At 39.2% G+C, this 15222-nt stretch overlaps 1 protein-coding gene across 22 annotated transcripts in view; it reads left to right on the top strand.

The window, feature by feature from the left end:
- Positions 1 to 15222, top strand: part of PCM1 (pericentriolar material 1) — a 120682-nt gene that overhangs the window by 101156 nt on the left and 4304 nt on the right. For all 22 annotated transcript variants that reach the window (XM_027772340.1, XM_027772338.1, XM_027772337.1 and 19 more), the window contains 6 exons: positions 1514 to 1648; positions 5598 to 5795; positions 9246 to 9308; positions 9565 to 9700; positions 10000 to 10160; positions 14158 to 14230. In XM_027772340.1, coding sequence (XP_027628141.1) covers positions 1514 to 1648; positions 5598 to 5795; positions 9246 to 9308; positions 9565 to 9700; positions 10000 to 10160; positions 14158 to 14230 — 766 coding nt within the window. The remainder of the gene's footprint in view (positions 1 to 1513; positions 1649 to 5597; positions 5796 to 9245; positions 9309 to 9564; positions 9701 to 9999; positions 10161 to 14157; positions 14231 to 15222) is intronic.

The raw sequence follows: 15222 nt of genomic DNA, 5'->3' as shown, positions 1-15222 counted from the left end.
ACAGATCATAGTGAGTAGTTATTTACATTGTCTAATTGCTCTATTTATGTTTCATACCTTGTAGACAGAATATTGTCTTTTTTTTTTTAAACTGCCTGCCTTGACACTGGATTTTTTTTTTTTACATGAACTTAAATCTAAGAAGGGACTTGGACATCATCTAGTTTATACACATAATTTTACATGCTTTTGTAGTTGAGAGGTTAAAAAACTTACCTGAAAAAAAGATTATGGGACCTGCTTACATGGATTTAATAGGAGGAGCATTAGAACTTTGAGATTACTTGATGTATTTTATGGATTCGCCTCAGAATGTTAGTCATGATTCATATCATTTTGTTCCTCACATATTTCTAAAGGAAGATTAAGAAGAGACTTGCCTTGGGGCCAGCAGGTAGTATGAAGGCTAAGGTGCTGGATCCCACGTGGCTGACCACATGCCTTGAGTCCCAGACTCAGCAGCTTGAAATTCAGATCAGGTGCATGTGTGTGAGTGTGTACCCAAAATCCTGAGAGGAGACTGTAGTGTGGCCATCCCCCACCCCTCAGAGGGTAATTTCTCACACCCCTCCACCCCTCTAGCAACCATACATACCCTATAGCAAAAAACTAAAAAGTTTTTAAAAAGAGACTTGCCTGAAATGGCTAGTTTAAAAAATGGGGAAGTGATGCTGACCTTCATATACACTATCTAAAGTTTTTAGCTGTCTGAGTTGGGGGTGGGGTGGGGATGTTACTGGTAACTGATGGGGAGAGGCAGTGTGCTCCTAAACGTTCTGCAGTGCACGGGGTGTTCGTGGTGCCAAAATGGAGAAGCCCTGAATTAGAAGATAATTGAGAGGAAATTGAGTACAAGGTGAATATAGTTCCTTTTTTTTTTTTTTTTTGGAGAGGTTTTTGCTATAGGGCGCATGCGCTCACCAGAAAGACAGAGAGAGAGAGAGAGACAAAAAGCAAGAAATCACCCCCTGGGGGTATGGCCACACCGTAATCCCTTCTCCTCCATTCTCCTTTCCGGATCTTGGGCACGCATACATGCACGCACACTCGCCTGGCATGAGTGTAAGCCACCAGGTCCGGGACTCAAACTGCGGTCGACTACATGGGAGTCCAGTGACATAGCCATTACGCCAACTGCTGGACCCGAAGGTGAGTATGGTTCTAACAGTAGTTGAAAGTAATTGCAAACAGAAAGCTGGGCAAAATGCAAACTATAGGATGAATTGTCCTTAATAAAGAAGTGATTAAAAAATATTAGATCAGCCAGTTTTTTGTTTGTTTGTTTGTTTTTCTTTTTTTGGTCATCCATTATCTGCTCTGGTGGGTCAGAATTGCCAAACCATGCAGTATGTGTAGGATGAAAATTTGGGTGTTATATGAATAAATATTTTCAGATATATAGCTGAAAACTGAAAAGGATCTATTTAAGGAAAGTGAAAATGCATACTATGTGGATTAGTGTATTTTAAATAATAGGTGAGTTTATATACTAACCAACTAGGATTTTTCTTAGGAACACATGGATGAAGTGTGCTCTTCTCAACTTCTAACATCAGTAAGACGTATGGTTTTGACCCTTACCCAGCAAAATGATGAGAGCAAAGAGTTTGTAAAGTTCTTTCATAAACAACTTGGAAGTATTTTACAGGTAAAAGTTTATACTTGTGTGACTTATTCCTGTGTGCCATCTGATTAGGATTTTGTCATTGTTATTTTCTGGTATCATAAAATTTATTTAGGTAGACATTCATCCATTTGGGGTGACACTTTAATAATTTCTAGGTTATACCTTTACCTGGTTTTTAATATTATATTTTGAATTGTTTATACCTTTCTTTAACTTGATAATCTCTAAAGACTCTTCCAACTCTAATAACATTTTATTGGTTTTATTTCTCTCTGACTCAATGAGAACATTTCAAGTTTGAGATGTTTAGAAAGTATTCGGTGGATTTTTCTGAAGTATTTTTCACTGATCTGGGAAATTTTAGAAGCCAGAAACAAGCTACCAAGTGTAGAGACATTTTAGGCTGTAATAGTGTACTTAATTTAATTACATTACCGCAGTGGTTCTTAATTAGGGGAGATTTTGCCTCTAAGAGGACATTTAGCAGTATCTGCAGACATTTTGTTTGTCACAAAAGATAGAGGGAGGTGGGGAGAGGGGAGGGCAGGAACTAGAAGAGAGATCTGTGATGCTGTTAAATATGCAGGACATAGAACAGTTCCCCACAGCAAAGACTCTAGCCCCAAATGCCAGCAGTGCCAAAGGTGAGAAACCTTGTGTCGAGTAAGAATACTTCACTCCTGAAACAAGTATCTTTTTTTTTTTTAATTTTTTTTTTTAATTTTTTTTTTTTAATTTTTTTGGAGAGGTTTTCTCTATAGGGCGCGTGCGCTCGCCAGACAGAGAGACAGACAGACAGAAAGCGAGAAATCACCCCCCAGAGGAGATGGTCACGCCGCAATCCCTTCTCCTCCATTCTCCTCTTGGGATCTTGGGCACGCACGCATACATGCCCGGCGTGAGTTCAAAGCCACCGGGTCCCGGACGCAAACCGCGGTCGACTACGTGGGAATCCAGCAACATAGCTATTACGCTAACTGCTGGTTCCCTGAAACAAGTATCTTTACCTGTAAATTTACCCAAATGTTTTTCTGTTGAGATAGTTGAGTGATGTGTATTGTTTCTCTTAAGTTAAACAAGACATTTTTCTTTTCACCTTACTAAAAACTTTAGTATTGGGACCAGCAGATAGTATAACGGTTATGTCACTGGACTCCTGTGTAGTCAACTACAATTCGAGTGCTGGACACTCTGGCTTGAAACTCACACCAGGCACCTGTGCGTGTGTGCCCAAGATCCCAAGAGGAGAATGATAATGCAATGTGACCATTTCCCTTGTATGTGGGGGTTGATTTCCTGCTTTCTGTCTCTCTGTCTTTCTGGTGATTGCATGCTCCCTATAGCAAAAAAATCTTTTAACAAAATTTTTTTTAGTATGAACTTTGCCTTACTTCCTATTTCTGTGTTTAAACTGGTTTTGTTTTGTTTTGTTTTGTTTGGAGAGGTTTTTCGCTATAGGGTGCGTGCGCTCGCCAGAAAGACGGAAAGATAGAAGGCGAGAAATCACCCCCCAGGGGGATGGCCACGCCGCAATCCCTTCTCCTCTATTCTCCTCTTGGGATCTTGGGCACGCATGCACATGCGCCCAGCATGAGTTTAAGCCACCGGGTCCGGGACTTGAACTGCGGTTGACTACATGGGAGTCCAGAGACATAGCCATTATGCTAACTGCTGGTCCTAAACTGGTTTTAAATATAGTAGTATAGTAGTATCACTTTGCCTATTAACTTTTGGAAAATGCTGAGCTCGATGCCACTTTCGATCATCATAATTTTCCATTTTGTTAGTATCAGATTAATGTATCCTTTCAGTAGTAGTTTCTAAATTGTCCTGGCTCTGTTTAATCTAATAGAACTAGTAGAAGGGGTCTTCAAAAAGAAGAGAGAATGCAGATTATGAAAAAGTATACATTTCAAAACTTCATGCACTAAAATAAACTCTGACATTAATTCCATTTTTCAATGAGGTTTTCAAAGTTCACTGTACATCATTTCTGAGGAAAATAAGATATCACTGGTATTGTACATTGTTGGAATTCTTGGAATATGATTCACTAGAAAAATTTGCTGACAGAAAACTTAAAATCTGTGGCAAGACCTTCTTTTTTCTTTAAGATAATGTCTCGCTCTATCACGATGCCCGTCTCAGCTTCTTGAGTGCGTCCTACTTCCTCTGGCAGGGTTTCGTTCTGTTGCCCACTCTGGCTGTGAGTGCAGGAGTCTCCTGCTCCATCCTCCTGAGTCATTGGAACCATAAGCATGTGCCATGACCCAGCTTTCAGGGTGGGTCAGGAAGACAGAGAGAGACAGAGACACAGAAAATGAGAAATCACCCCCCGGGGGGATGGCCATACCATAATCCATTCTCCTCTCAGGATCTTGGGCATGCATGCATATGCGCCTGCTGTGAATTTAAGCCACTGGGTCCGGGATTTGAGCCATGGTTGACTACATGTGAGTCCAGCAACATAGCCATTATGCCAACTGCTGGTCCCAAGATTCTTTTTTCTGAGTCTAAGAAAATTCGACTGCTTTTCTTTCACTCCATTCCTGATATTTTTCCCCCAAGAGGGATTGACATACATGAAAAATAAATTTACATTAAGTATTACTCAGAGTATTGACATTTTTCATGAACTAAAGTTTAAGTTACTGTCTTCTACTTTTTTCTTTCAAAACCTTTTCAAGCATTTTGTCATGAGACATCCGGAATGCACTTTTTTCCTGTGATTACACTAACTAAAGGAGTTTTTTGGTTTATGGGGTTCTGAACATCATAGCTGTTTGCCTGTGTTCAAATAGCATGGTCCATATGTTTAGGGAGATAAAAAGATAAGTGGTTTTATATTTTTTTAAAAATGTGTGGAATATGGGAACCAGCAGTCTGCGTAATGACTATGTCGCTGGACTCCCACGTAGTCGACCGTGGTTCACGTCCCGAACCCGGTGGCTTAAAACTGATGCCGGGCATGTGTGCGTGCATGCCCAAGATCCCGAGACGAGAATGGAGGAGAAGGGATTGCGGCGTGACCATCCCCCCTGGGGGGGGTGATCTCTCACTTTCTGTCTCTATGGCTCTCTCTGTCTGTCTGGCGAGCGCACGCGCCCTATAGCGAAAACCTCTCCAAAAAAAAAAATGTGTGGAATATAACAAATATTTATTGCATGTATTTCAACATGGATAGAGCTAAAGTTTACTGTTTTGTTTTGTTTTGAGAAGTTTTTGCTAGAGGGCGTGTGCGCTTGCCAGACAGACAGAGACAAGAGAGACAGAAAGTGAGAAATCACCCCCCAGGGGAGATGGCCACACCGCAATCCCTTCTCCATTCTCCTCTCGGGATCTTGGGCATGCATGCTCACACGCCCCGTGTATGTTTAAGCCGCCAGGTCCAGGACTTGAACCGCGGTCGACTACGTGGGAGTCCAGCGACATAGCCATTACGCTAACTGCTGGTCCCACTGTTAAACTGATTTTGTAGAAACAATTAAATTAGAATGGCTGATAGGCTCAAATAAAGGGCAACATTGAAAATACTCTAGCGTTATCAGGTAGCTATTGGGAGATTTTGTGTTTTCCTCTTACAGCATTTACAGCTTATTACTGTCATTAGGTGTATCCCTTGTATTGTCTGCAAACTTTTTTGAGCCTAGGAAACCCATCGTTTTTATTTGTGCCAGGAGTTCCATTAAATAAAGACTAAACTTACAGGTGACCAGACTTTTTTCCTCCCTTTGTGTAAACTCTTTAAGCAGGACTAGCAAGATTGCTACTGAAGAGTATAGTAATATCCTGTAATAATATTAATCTTGCTTGCCTCAGTAATCTTAGCTGCTAGGTTTAAGTTTTTAAATACTTAAAAAGTAATAAAACTTTTTCTCTAGGTAAATATTATACATTTTTTAATTATTTGTATTCTATATTAAGCATAGTTTAGTGTAACCTTAAGATTGTTTCATTTTTCTTTGAATAGGATTCACTGGCAAAATTTGCTGGCAGAAAACTGAAAGACTGTGGAGAAGACCTTGTTGTAGAGATATCTGAAGTGCTGTTTAATGAGTTGGCGTTCTTTAAGCTCATGCAAGATTTGGATAATAATAGTGTAACTGTTAAACAGAGATGTAAAAGGAAAATAGAAGCAGCTGGAGTGATACAGTCTTATGCCAAAGAGGTAAATAACAATCATTTTGATTTTAGGGGTAGTTAAAATTAGCATATAAATATAGTACTTGATCATTTAATAACTGAAATCACATTTGACTTCAGCAAACAGTTATCTTTAATATTATTAGGTATCATATTATAAATCAGCACATATGCTAACCACATGGTGAATCTCAGAAGAGACAGAAGTATTAAAGATCAGGAGTACAGTCAGGAATTGATGCTAAATGTACATTGTCAGTCATGTAATTCATATTGTTGTCACTTATTCATGTCTCCAAAGAAGAGAGGAGGACTGGGATTCAGGCCTTGGCCAGCTCCCTCTTCCTGCCATATACCCCCCACTACCACCACCACCACCACCACTGTGTCTGTTACTAATCCCAGTATTCTTTGTGAATATATTGGGTCGTCAGAAATTTTTGCATAGAAAAGTACGTCATGACTTTTCTGATGACCCAGTATGTCACCCAGTGGTCAGGCTGAGTCAACACACACACTCGTCATGAGTTAGGGCTTAACTCTTCATCCCTGTAGTTTCTTCTACCCTGTCAAATGAGTCTTGATCACATGTGAAGTTGGATGAGTGGTTCTGCCTCAACTTCAGGCTTACCAGGAAGCTTTTTTCTTAGATCTGTACTCTTTTCTTTACCCTCCAATTATGAGAGCTAAAGCAGGCCAAAAACTAGAGAGAGCAATAGCCCTTCTTCCTTAGAGTTTGAAGTAGATGAACGTAGCTATTTCACATTTTTCATGACGTTTGCATTCCAGATGTAAATAAATTATTCTCAGCCATTACTAAGAGCTTGAAGAAAATAAAACAGAATGGGACCATCAGATGGCATAATGGTTATGTCACTGGATTCCCACATAGTTGACCGCAGTTCAAGTCCTGGACCTGGTGGCTTAAAAAAGCTCACACCAGGTGCATATGTGTGCATGCCCAGAATCCTAAGAGGAGAAATAGAGAAGGGAATTGTGGTGTGGCCATCACCCCACCACCCCTCATAGGGTTATTTCTTGCTTACTGTCTCTCTGTCCAGCGAATGCATGCACTTTATAGAAAAAAACTCTTTAAGAAAGAAAGAAAGAAAACAGCATAATACCATAATGAATGACTGAAAAATAATACATAATACCATAATATGTGGTTGTTGGAAATGTTGTGACACATTTTAGCTTAGAAAAACATCATGACTTTTACGACAATCCAATAAATTATAAGAAGGCGGTCTCCTTTCAGTCTATTTTAGGTAGGCAGTTTTGTGAACGCTCTTTTGAGGGGTAAATAAATAATATGTAAAGACATGAAGGACAAGAAATTCATAATGAAGATGAAAGAGAGTATTTCATTTGGAGAAAACTAAGTGTGAAAACTCTAAGGCAAATTGAACACAGAGAAGGCCGGGAGGCTGGATACACATTAGGTGAGGTGGCAAACATGGGGTCACAGAAGTAGGTAAGGCCATAGGAGCTGTGGTAAAGATATTTTATTTTAATCTTAGCATGATAACCCATGAGAAAGCCTGAAATGACAGAGTCACATGCACAATTTAAATGACTCTTTGGACTTGCTCTATAGTCTTGTGATAAAGAAAGCTGAATCCCACATGGCCAACTGCTGTTTGAATTTTAGCTCCATTCGCTTGAAAAATATGCCAGGTGTGTGTCCATTCGTACTCAGAAGTCCCAACTAGGTGGAAAAATGCAAAAGGAAATGTGGCATGACGATGCCTCATATAGGGCGAGCTTTCTTCCCTCTTCTCTCTGTGTCTGTCTGTCTCTGGCAAGCATGTGTACCCTCTGGTAATTGAAAAAAAAAAAAAAAAAAACCAAACTTGCACAGATACTGCATTAAACAGGCCTTATAGGAAAATAGAGATGAAAGCAGGGATACCATGGTAAGGTAGTTATCATGGTTCAGGTAATAAATGATAATCTTACGTTTTAGGTTAGTATACAACTTACTATTGGATTGTTGGAAAAGTGATGACGTATTTTTTATGTATTTGTATGCAAAAATGCATCATGACTTTTCCGACAATACAGTTTATATATATTGATAATTGATTTAATGTGGCATTATGGTTTAGATGTGGATAATGAAAGGCTTGTTTCTCATTTTCTGGCTTTGGCACATGGGTGAATGAAATACCATTTAGAGATTAAGACTGAGAAAACTGAGGTAGGATAGAATTTGGAGAGAAAGGAATCAAGATTTTTATTTTTGTTTTTGACCTAATAAGTTTGAGATGTGCCTTTTATATATCAAAATCAGATGGGCAGTGTTACTTTGTATTTTGTTAAAGGATTTAAATAAAAGGGCTGAATTTGGGCCAGCACCACAGTGAGTGGTAATGTGCTGTCCAAGAGAAACTGAATACCTGTAGTAACTACAGTTCAGATCTTCAGCCCAGGCAGCCTGAAACATAACAGGCAGGTGTGTGGCCCAGGGTGCAGTAAGCCAGAAAACTAGAGAAAGAAGATCCCAGCATAACCAGACCCAGTGGAGGGTGTCTCCCTTTGCCTCCCTGTCTCCCTCTTTATCTCTCTGTCTTTCCCAACTGTGCACACAACCTATGCCATGAATTAGGTATTGTTTTTTTGTTTGTTTGTTTGTTTTTACTTTTAAACTTGTTAAATTGAATTTTCAGGGCTGACAGTGGTGTGGTGTGGTGGTTAAGGCACTGGACTCTGACATGAGTGACCGTAGTTCGAGTCCTGGACCTGGCAGCTTGCTTTCTCACTTTCTTTCTCTCTCTCTCCCTCCCCCTGTCAAACTTAAAAAATAATAATAATGATTAATAAAATTTAATAATTATTTCTTTAAGAGGTTTTTACCTTAGGGTGTGTGTGCTTGCTGGAGAGATAGAGACAGTGAGAGGGCAGTGAGAAATCATCCCCCACGGGGATGACTGTACTGCAATCACTTGTCTTCCATTCTCCTCCACATGCGCCTGGCGTGTTTCAAGCCACTGGGTCTGCTGTTGGTCATGTGGGAGTCCAGTGACATAATTGCAACACCATCTGCTGGCCCCCAAATAAAAGTAATTCCTTTTATTTCATACTTTTAAAAGAGATTTTTGCCATAGAGTGTGCATGCTCACCAGAGAGAGAGACAGAAAGTGAAAAATAACCCCACAGGGGCACTAGCCATGCTGTAGCCCCTTCTCCTCCATTCTCCTCTTGGGATTTTGGGCATGCATATACACGTGCCTGGTGTGAGTTTAAACTGCCAGGTCCAGGACTTGAACCATGGTCGACAATGTGGGAGTCCAGCAATATAACAATTACGCCATCTGTTAGTCCCAACAAAATGATTCTTAAAAAAAGTTGAATTTGCTCTGCAAATAAAGCATTCAACTCTTTGGATCATGATCAAAACATTCATTATTTGTTGAAATTTACTGAATACCTACATATATTGCTAAATTCTGTTTTATTGGTTTGCTTGTAGGCCAAAAGGATTCTTGAAGGAGATCATGACTCACCTGCTGGAGAGATTGATGATGAAGATAAAGTATGTGCTAGTTAACTTTTGCCTGAAAATAATGCTTGTGAGATAGAATATTCAGTAATTTTAATAGCTTGTTTTGAGAGTATTTTTTCTAGTTTGAGATTCCCTTTGTTCTGAAAAACCTTTTTTTATAAAACTAGGCTCTCAAAACATGATCTTTGTATTTTTTATTAGGAGATGACTGTTTTTATAATAGAATTATGATAAATCCTTTAAAAGTACTAAAAGGGATTAATTATTCAAATTTATTTGTGACTAGGACAAAGATGAGACTGAAACAGTTAAGCAGACTCAAACGTCTGAGGTGTATGATGGCGAAGGTCCCAAAAATGTAAGATCTGATGTTTCTGATCAAGAGGAGGATGAAGAAAGTGAGGGATGTCCAGTGTCTATTAGTAAGTTTAAAGTCTCTGTAGTGTGTATACATTAATTTCTTAATCAGTCTCTTATTTGAAAGAGCTTGGGGGGACGTAACATTTATAGAATCTATTGTCAAACAGTTCTGAATTTGAATTCTACTGTGACTCTGACTAAACTACATGGCCTTCCTGCACCACAATTTCTAGTTTTTACTGATTCGAAGATTTCAGATAATTATACATAAAGTGCCTGCACCATGCAGAAATACAGTAAAGCAGCTAATAATAAGATTAAATGCTGAAATTTACTAAGAATTGTATATTAATCAACTTAGATTTGTCCAAAGCTGAAACTCAGGCTTTAACTAATTATGGAAGTGGAGAAGATGAAAATGAAGATGAAGAAATGGAAGAGTTTGAAGAGGGCCCTGTAGATGTCCAGACATCACTTCAGGCTAATACTGAAGCTACAGAAGAAAATGAGCATGATAATCAGGTACACCAGTGTAGACTAATAACTTCTACCTGTCTTATTTTAACTACTAAAACCAGATCCTTTTTTTTTGTTAGTTTGGAGGTTTTTGCTATAGGGTGCGTGTGCTCGCCAGACAGAGAGAGAGAGACAGAAAGCGAAAAATCACCCTCCAGGGGGGATGGCCACGCCACAGTCCCTTCTCCTCCATTCTCCTCTCGGGATCTTGGGCACGCACGCACACGCGCCCGACGTGAGTTTTAAGCCACCGGGTCCAGGACTCGAACCGTGGTCAACTACATGGGAGTCCAGCGACATAGCCATTATGCTAACCGCTGTTCCCTTTTGATGTTTTTATCTGCTTTTTGTATTGAGGTCATGTAGGCTTTGTAGATTGAGTTTGTCAGGGTCCCTTTCTCTTGGCTCTTTAGAAATAGTTTGAGGAGAATTGGGGTTAGTTTTGTAGATTTCTGAACTGAAGCCATTAGGACCTGGGCTTTTCTTTGTTGGGAGACCATTGCTTACTCAATCTCATTGCTTGTTATTGGTCCTTAGGTTTTCTATTTCTTCCAGATTAAAGCCTAGATAACTGCTATGTGGCTGTCTATCTTGTCCATCTCATCTACGTTTTCTCATTTATTGGCCTACAGCTCCTTGTAATATTCTCTCATGTTTTTATGTTTCTAATATATTTGGTTATAATATTATCAGCTTTGTTACTGATTTTGGCTGTCTAGTTCCTTTCTCATTTCTTCTTGCTTGATTAGCTTAGCTAATAGTTTGTCAATTCTGTTTATCCCCTCAAAAAGCCAGGTTTCATTGTTTTTTTTTGGTGTAGTACTTTTATTTTCTATTTTATTTATTTCAGATCTAATCTTTACTATTTCTTTTCTTCTGATATCTTTGGGTTTTGTGTTCATTTTTATTTATTTTTTTTGTTTTTGTTTTTGAGAGAGATTTTTGCTGTAGGGCATGTGCACTCACCAGAAGAGACAGAAAGCAAGAAATAACCCCCCCGCCCCAGAGGGATGACCACACCACAATTCCTTCTCCTCCATTTTCCTCTTGGGATCTTGGGCATGCACACACACACTCCTGGCATGAGTTTAAGCCACTGGGTCCAGGACTCCAACCGCGGTCAACTACATGGAAGTCTGGTGACATAGCCATTACACCAACTGCTGGTCCCTGTTTTTTTTTTTTTTTTTTTAAGAATTATTTAATTTTATTTACTAATATTATTATTTTGTAGAGGTTTTTGCCTTCGGGCATGTGAGCTCGCCAGAGAGATAGAGAGAGAAACAGTGAGAAGGAAAATGAGAAATCATCCCTCAGAAGGGATGACTGTGCTGAAATGTATGACTTCTCCTCCATTCTCCTCCCAGAATCTTGGGCATGCATGCACATATGCCCGATGTGAGTTTCAAGCTGGGTCTGGTTCTTGAACCGTGATCAGCCATGTGGGAGTCCAGCGATGTAACTGCTACACCATCTACTGGCCCCAATTAATATTACTTTTTTATTTGTTGTAGGTCATGGGCACTTACAGGGGGCGGGGGTAGAGAGTGAGAAGATAAGCTACCAGGTCTGGGACTTGAACCATGCTTGGCCATGTGGGAGACCAGTGCCTTCACCATGCCACCTGCTGACCTCAGCTTTGGGGTTTTTTGTTGTTGTGTTTCCAGTTCCATGAGGTACAACATCAAATTATTTATTTGCCACCTATCTTTGTTCTCTTATAAGCCCTGATTGCTATGAAATCCCCTCTTAGGACTACTTTTACTGTACATCAAAGGTTGTGGAGTGTTGTGTTTTCGTTACTGTTTTCTACATGAACTAAATTTGCTATTTTTTTTTTTTCTTGGAGCATTTTCCTTTCCTGTCTCATTTTAGATTTGACTGTTCTTTAGACCTGCTAAATAGCTACTAGAATGAGTGTCCTGTTTGCCATTCTTCATTATCAGATCTGTTTCTGGAATCCAGTGTTTGTTTTTCTCCTTGGTTTATTTACTACCTCATTTTGGTGGGGCCCATTTTCTATTAACTCTCTGAGAAACAGTGTATATATATTGAGATTATATATGTGTGAGTTTTTTATTTGTTTGTTTGGTTTTTGGCCAGAGAGAGACAAAAGAAGAGAGGGGAAGCAAGAAATCACCCCCTACGGTGGATGGCTACACCACAGCCCCTTCTCCTCCACTCTTGGGAATCACTATTCCCAGCGTGATTCTCAAGTTGCCAGGTCTGGGACTTGAACTGTGAAGCTGACCATGTAGGGCCCAGCACATTAACTTTCACACCACCTGCTGGCCCGAAAATCTTAATTCTTATATACTGACAGTATTTTCTGTCAGATTTTTGAAGGCACTGCCTCTTCCTTAAGTTTCCATGTTGCTGTTTAGACGTTGATGCCTTTGTTTTCACCCTTTGTGTTTATCCTTTTTTATTCTCCATACTACGAAAGTGTTTTTATCCTTGGAGTTTTGAAATTTTATAATTACATACTTTTTTTTATTCACTGTAGAAAATTCTCAGTCTTTTCAACCTATATCTTAGTCCCTCAGTTTTACATTTTCTTCTATTCATTCCCCTTCATTTTCTTTTTTCTCTCCTCCTGGAATTAATAATGAGATATTATTTCTTAGGGCTGGCAGGTGGTGTGGTGGTTAAGGGCACTGGACTTCCACGTGGCTGACCGTGGTTTGAGTTCCGGACCTGGAGCCTTACTTTCTCGCGTTCTTGCTCACACTCTGTCTGTGTCTGTTCGAGTTAAAATAAATAAAGTTAAATTAAATAAAAAGATACTAGTCCTCATGAGCTGATCTTTCCAATTTTCTTCTCTCTTTTGTCGTACCATTGTTTTATCTATTTATTTTACTTTCTGGAAGATTTGCTTACCTTAACACTTTTATGAAATTATTTGTATTTTATCTGTTGTATTTTAAATTTCTAAACACTTTTTTTGGTGATTGTTACTTTTTTATTCATTATAGCATTGTCTCTTCTATGTTCCTGGAGGCTTTCTTGAAATACCTCTTGAATCTTGGGTATTTATGTTAAAGATTGATATACCCAGAAGCTGGTTAGGGTTTGTAGGGGAGGGGTTGTTTTAGTTTTGGTTTGGTTTGTTTCATTGTAGGGCATTCCAATAGGCAGTAAGCTTTATGACAGAAACTCCCAGAAGTCTGTATCTATTAGCCTTTTCTTTCAGTTTCTCGAAAAAAAATAAAAAAGTCTCTCCCCTGGAGTATGTAAGCTTGGCTGCTGGTATTCTGAGTTCTAGATGTAGGAACAGGGCTTAGAGACTCGCCATTATGCAGACTCTCCCTAAATCCTTCTATTAACTTCTCTACCTCCCATTGGTCCCCAGGTCTGAGGCTAGTTCCATTTGTCTAAAATAGCAACCTTCTGTTTTTTGGCGAGGTTGGTAAGGGAACTAAATTGTCTACATTTTTCCTAGACGGTTTTAAACAATGCCACCACCACCCCTCCTTATTTTCATCCCCCGTTCCTACCCCACACCATGCTCCTTCCTTCCTAGAATCTGGCACTTCAGATATGAAGTGAATCTGCATTTTCGTTCCTCCCCTTGCTGAGGGCATGTAGCTTTGTTTATCATCTTCTGCTCCCATTCACATATTGTCTACATGTATGGAAGTATCTTTTGCTTTATTTAGAGTCTAGAAGAAAATAATAAAATTAGCAGAGTCTATTTTAATCTATTGGGTTATCAGAAAAGTCACAATGTAATTTTTCTATGCAAAGATGCATTGCGACTTTTCCGACAACCCAATAGTAGTCTGTACTATCTATTATTCTCTATTATTTTGAGGTTGTTTAAGAAGAAGAAGAAACCATTTTCCTTAGCATTCATGAAATTGAAAACCAAAGATGCTTCCTTGAAATTTTTAGAAGATAATTTATAAATTCCCTTGTACAGAGATCTCAGGTTCGACAATAAGCACCCTGGAAAACTTACAGTGGTCATATATTTTAAAGCCTTGCTACCTTTTCCTTACAGGTTCTACAACATGATTCTGATAAAACAGCAGAGAGCACAAATGTTCCATTGAAACAAGAACCCACTAATAAAGGTAAGAATCTCAATAATAATTTAATTTTAAGATTATCAGAAATACCCTTTATGTGCTTAAAACTAAATTCTTTTTTTTTTTTTTTTGAGAGGTTTTTGCCATAGGGCGCGTGTGCTCGCCAGACAGACAGAGAGAGACAGAAAGGGAGAAATCAACGCCACAATCCCTTCTCCATTCTCCTCTCGGGATCTTGGGCATGCACACACACACACCTGGTGTGAGTTTTAAGCCACCAGGTCCGGGACGCGAACCGTGGTCGACTATGTGGGAGTCCAGCGACATAGTCATTACGCTAACTGCTGGTCCCGCAAAACTAAATTCTTAACTAATGTAAGTTGAAAGTACTTTGGATATGTATCTTTCTTCTTCCTGTAAATAAACGCTTTGTTTCCACGAACACTGTTAAAGAAAAATTGACCAATATTTACCCACACAAAAAAATTTTGCTAGGAGCAAAATTGCTAGGTACAAATTGGGGGATTAAAAAAAAAAAAATATATATATATATATATATATTTGAGAAACACACCAGGTGTGTGGAGTACATACCCCAAATCAATAGGGTGGAAAAATGAAGAAGAGAAGGGATTGCAGCGTGATCATTCCCCATGGAGGATGCTTTCTCCCTCTCCCCTCTCTCTCTGGCTAGCTCACACACTCTTCTGGCAAAGAGTTAAAAAAAAAAGTCCTAGGTCTTCTTACTGAAAATCGTCATTCATTAGAAATTGGGTGTTTTTCAGGAGAGTAATTTTTAAAATGTCCTCAGACCAGGGGCCAGCAGGTGGCCTGGTGGTTAAAGTGCTGAACTCCCATATGACTGACTGGTTTGAGTCCTGAACCTGATGTCTTACTTTTTCACTTTACTTCTCTCTCTCTGTGTGTGTGTCTCTCTCTCGGATAATTTCATCATCATCATCATCAATTAATTAATTAATTAAAATCCTCAGATGAGTCTGTCAACTAAATTTAGGAACCATTAGTAAGGAAGATTT

Source organism: Tupaia chinensis, unplaced genomic scaffold (genome assembly GCF_000334495.1).
Source record: "Tupaia chinensis unplaced genomic scaffold, TupChi_1.0 Scaffold000271_1, whole genome shotgun sequence".
Taxonomy (NCBI): domain Eukaryota; kingdom Metazoa; phylum Chordata; class Mammalia; order Scandentia; family Tupaiidae; genus Tupaia; species Tupaia belangeri.
This window is presented reverse-complemented; position numbering and strand designations above follow the sequence as displayed.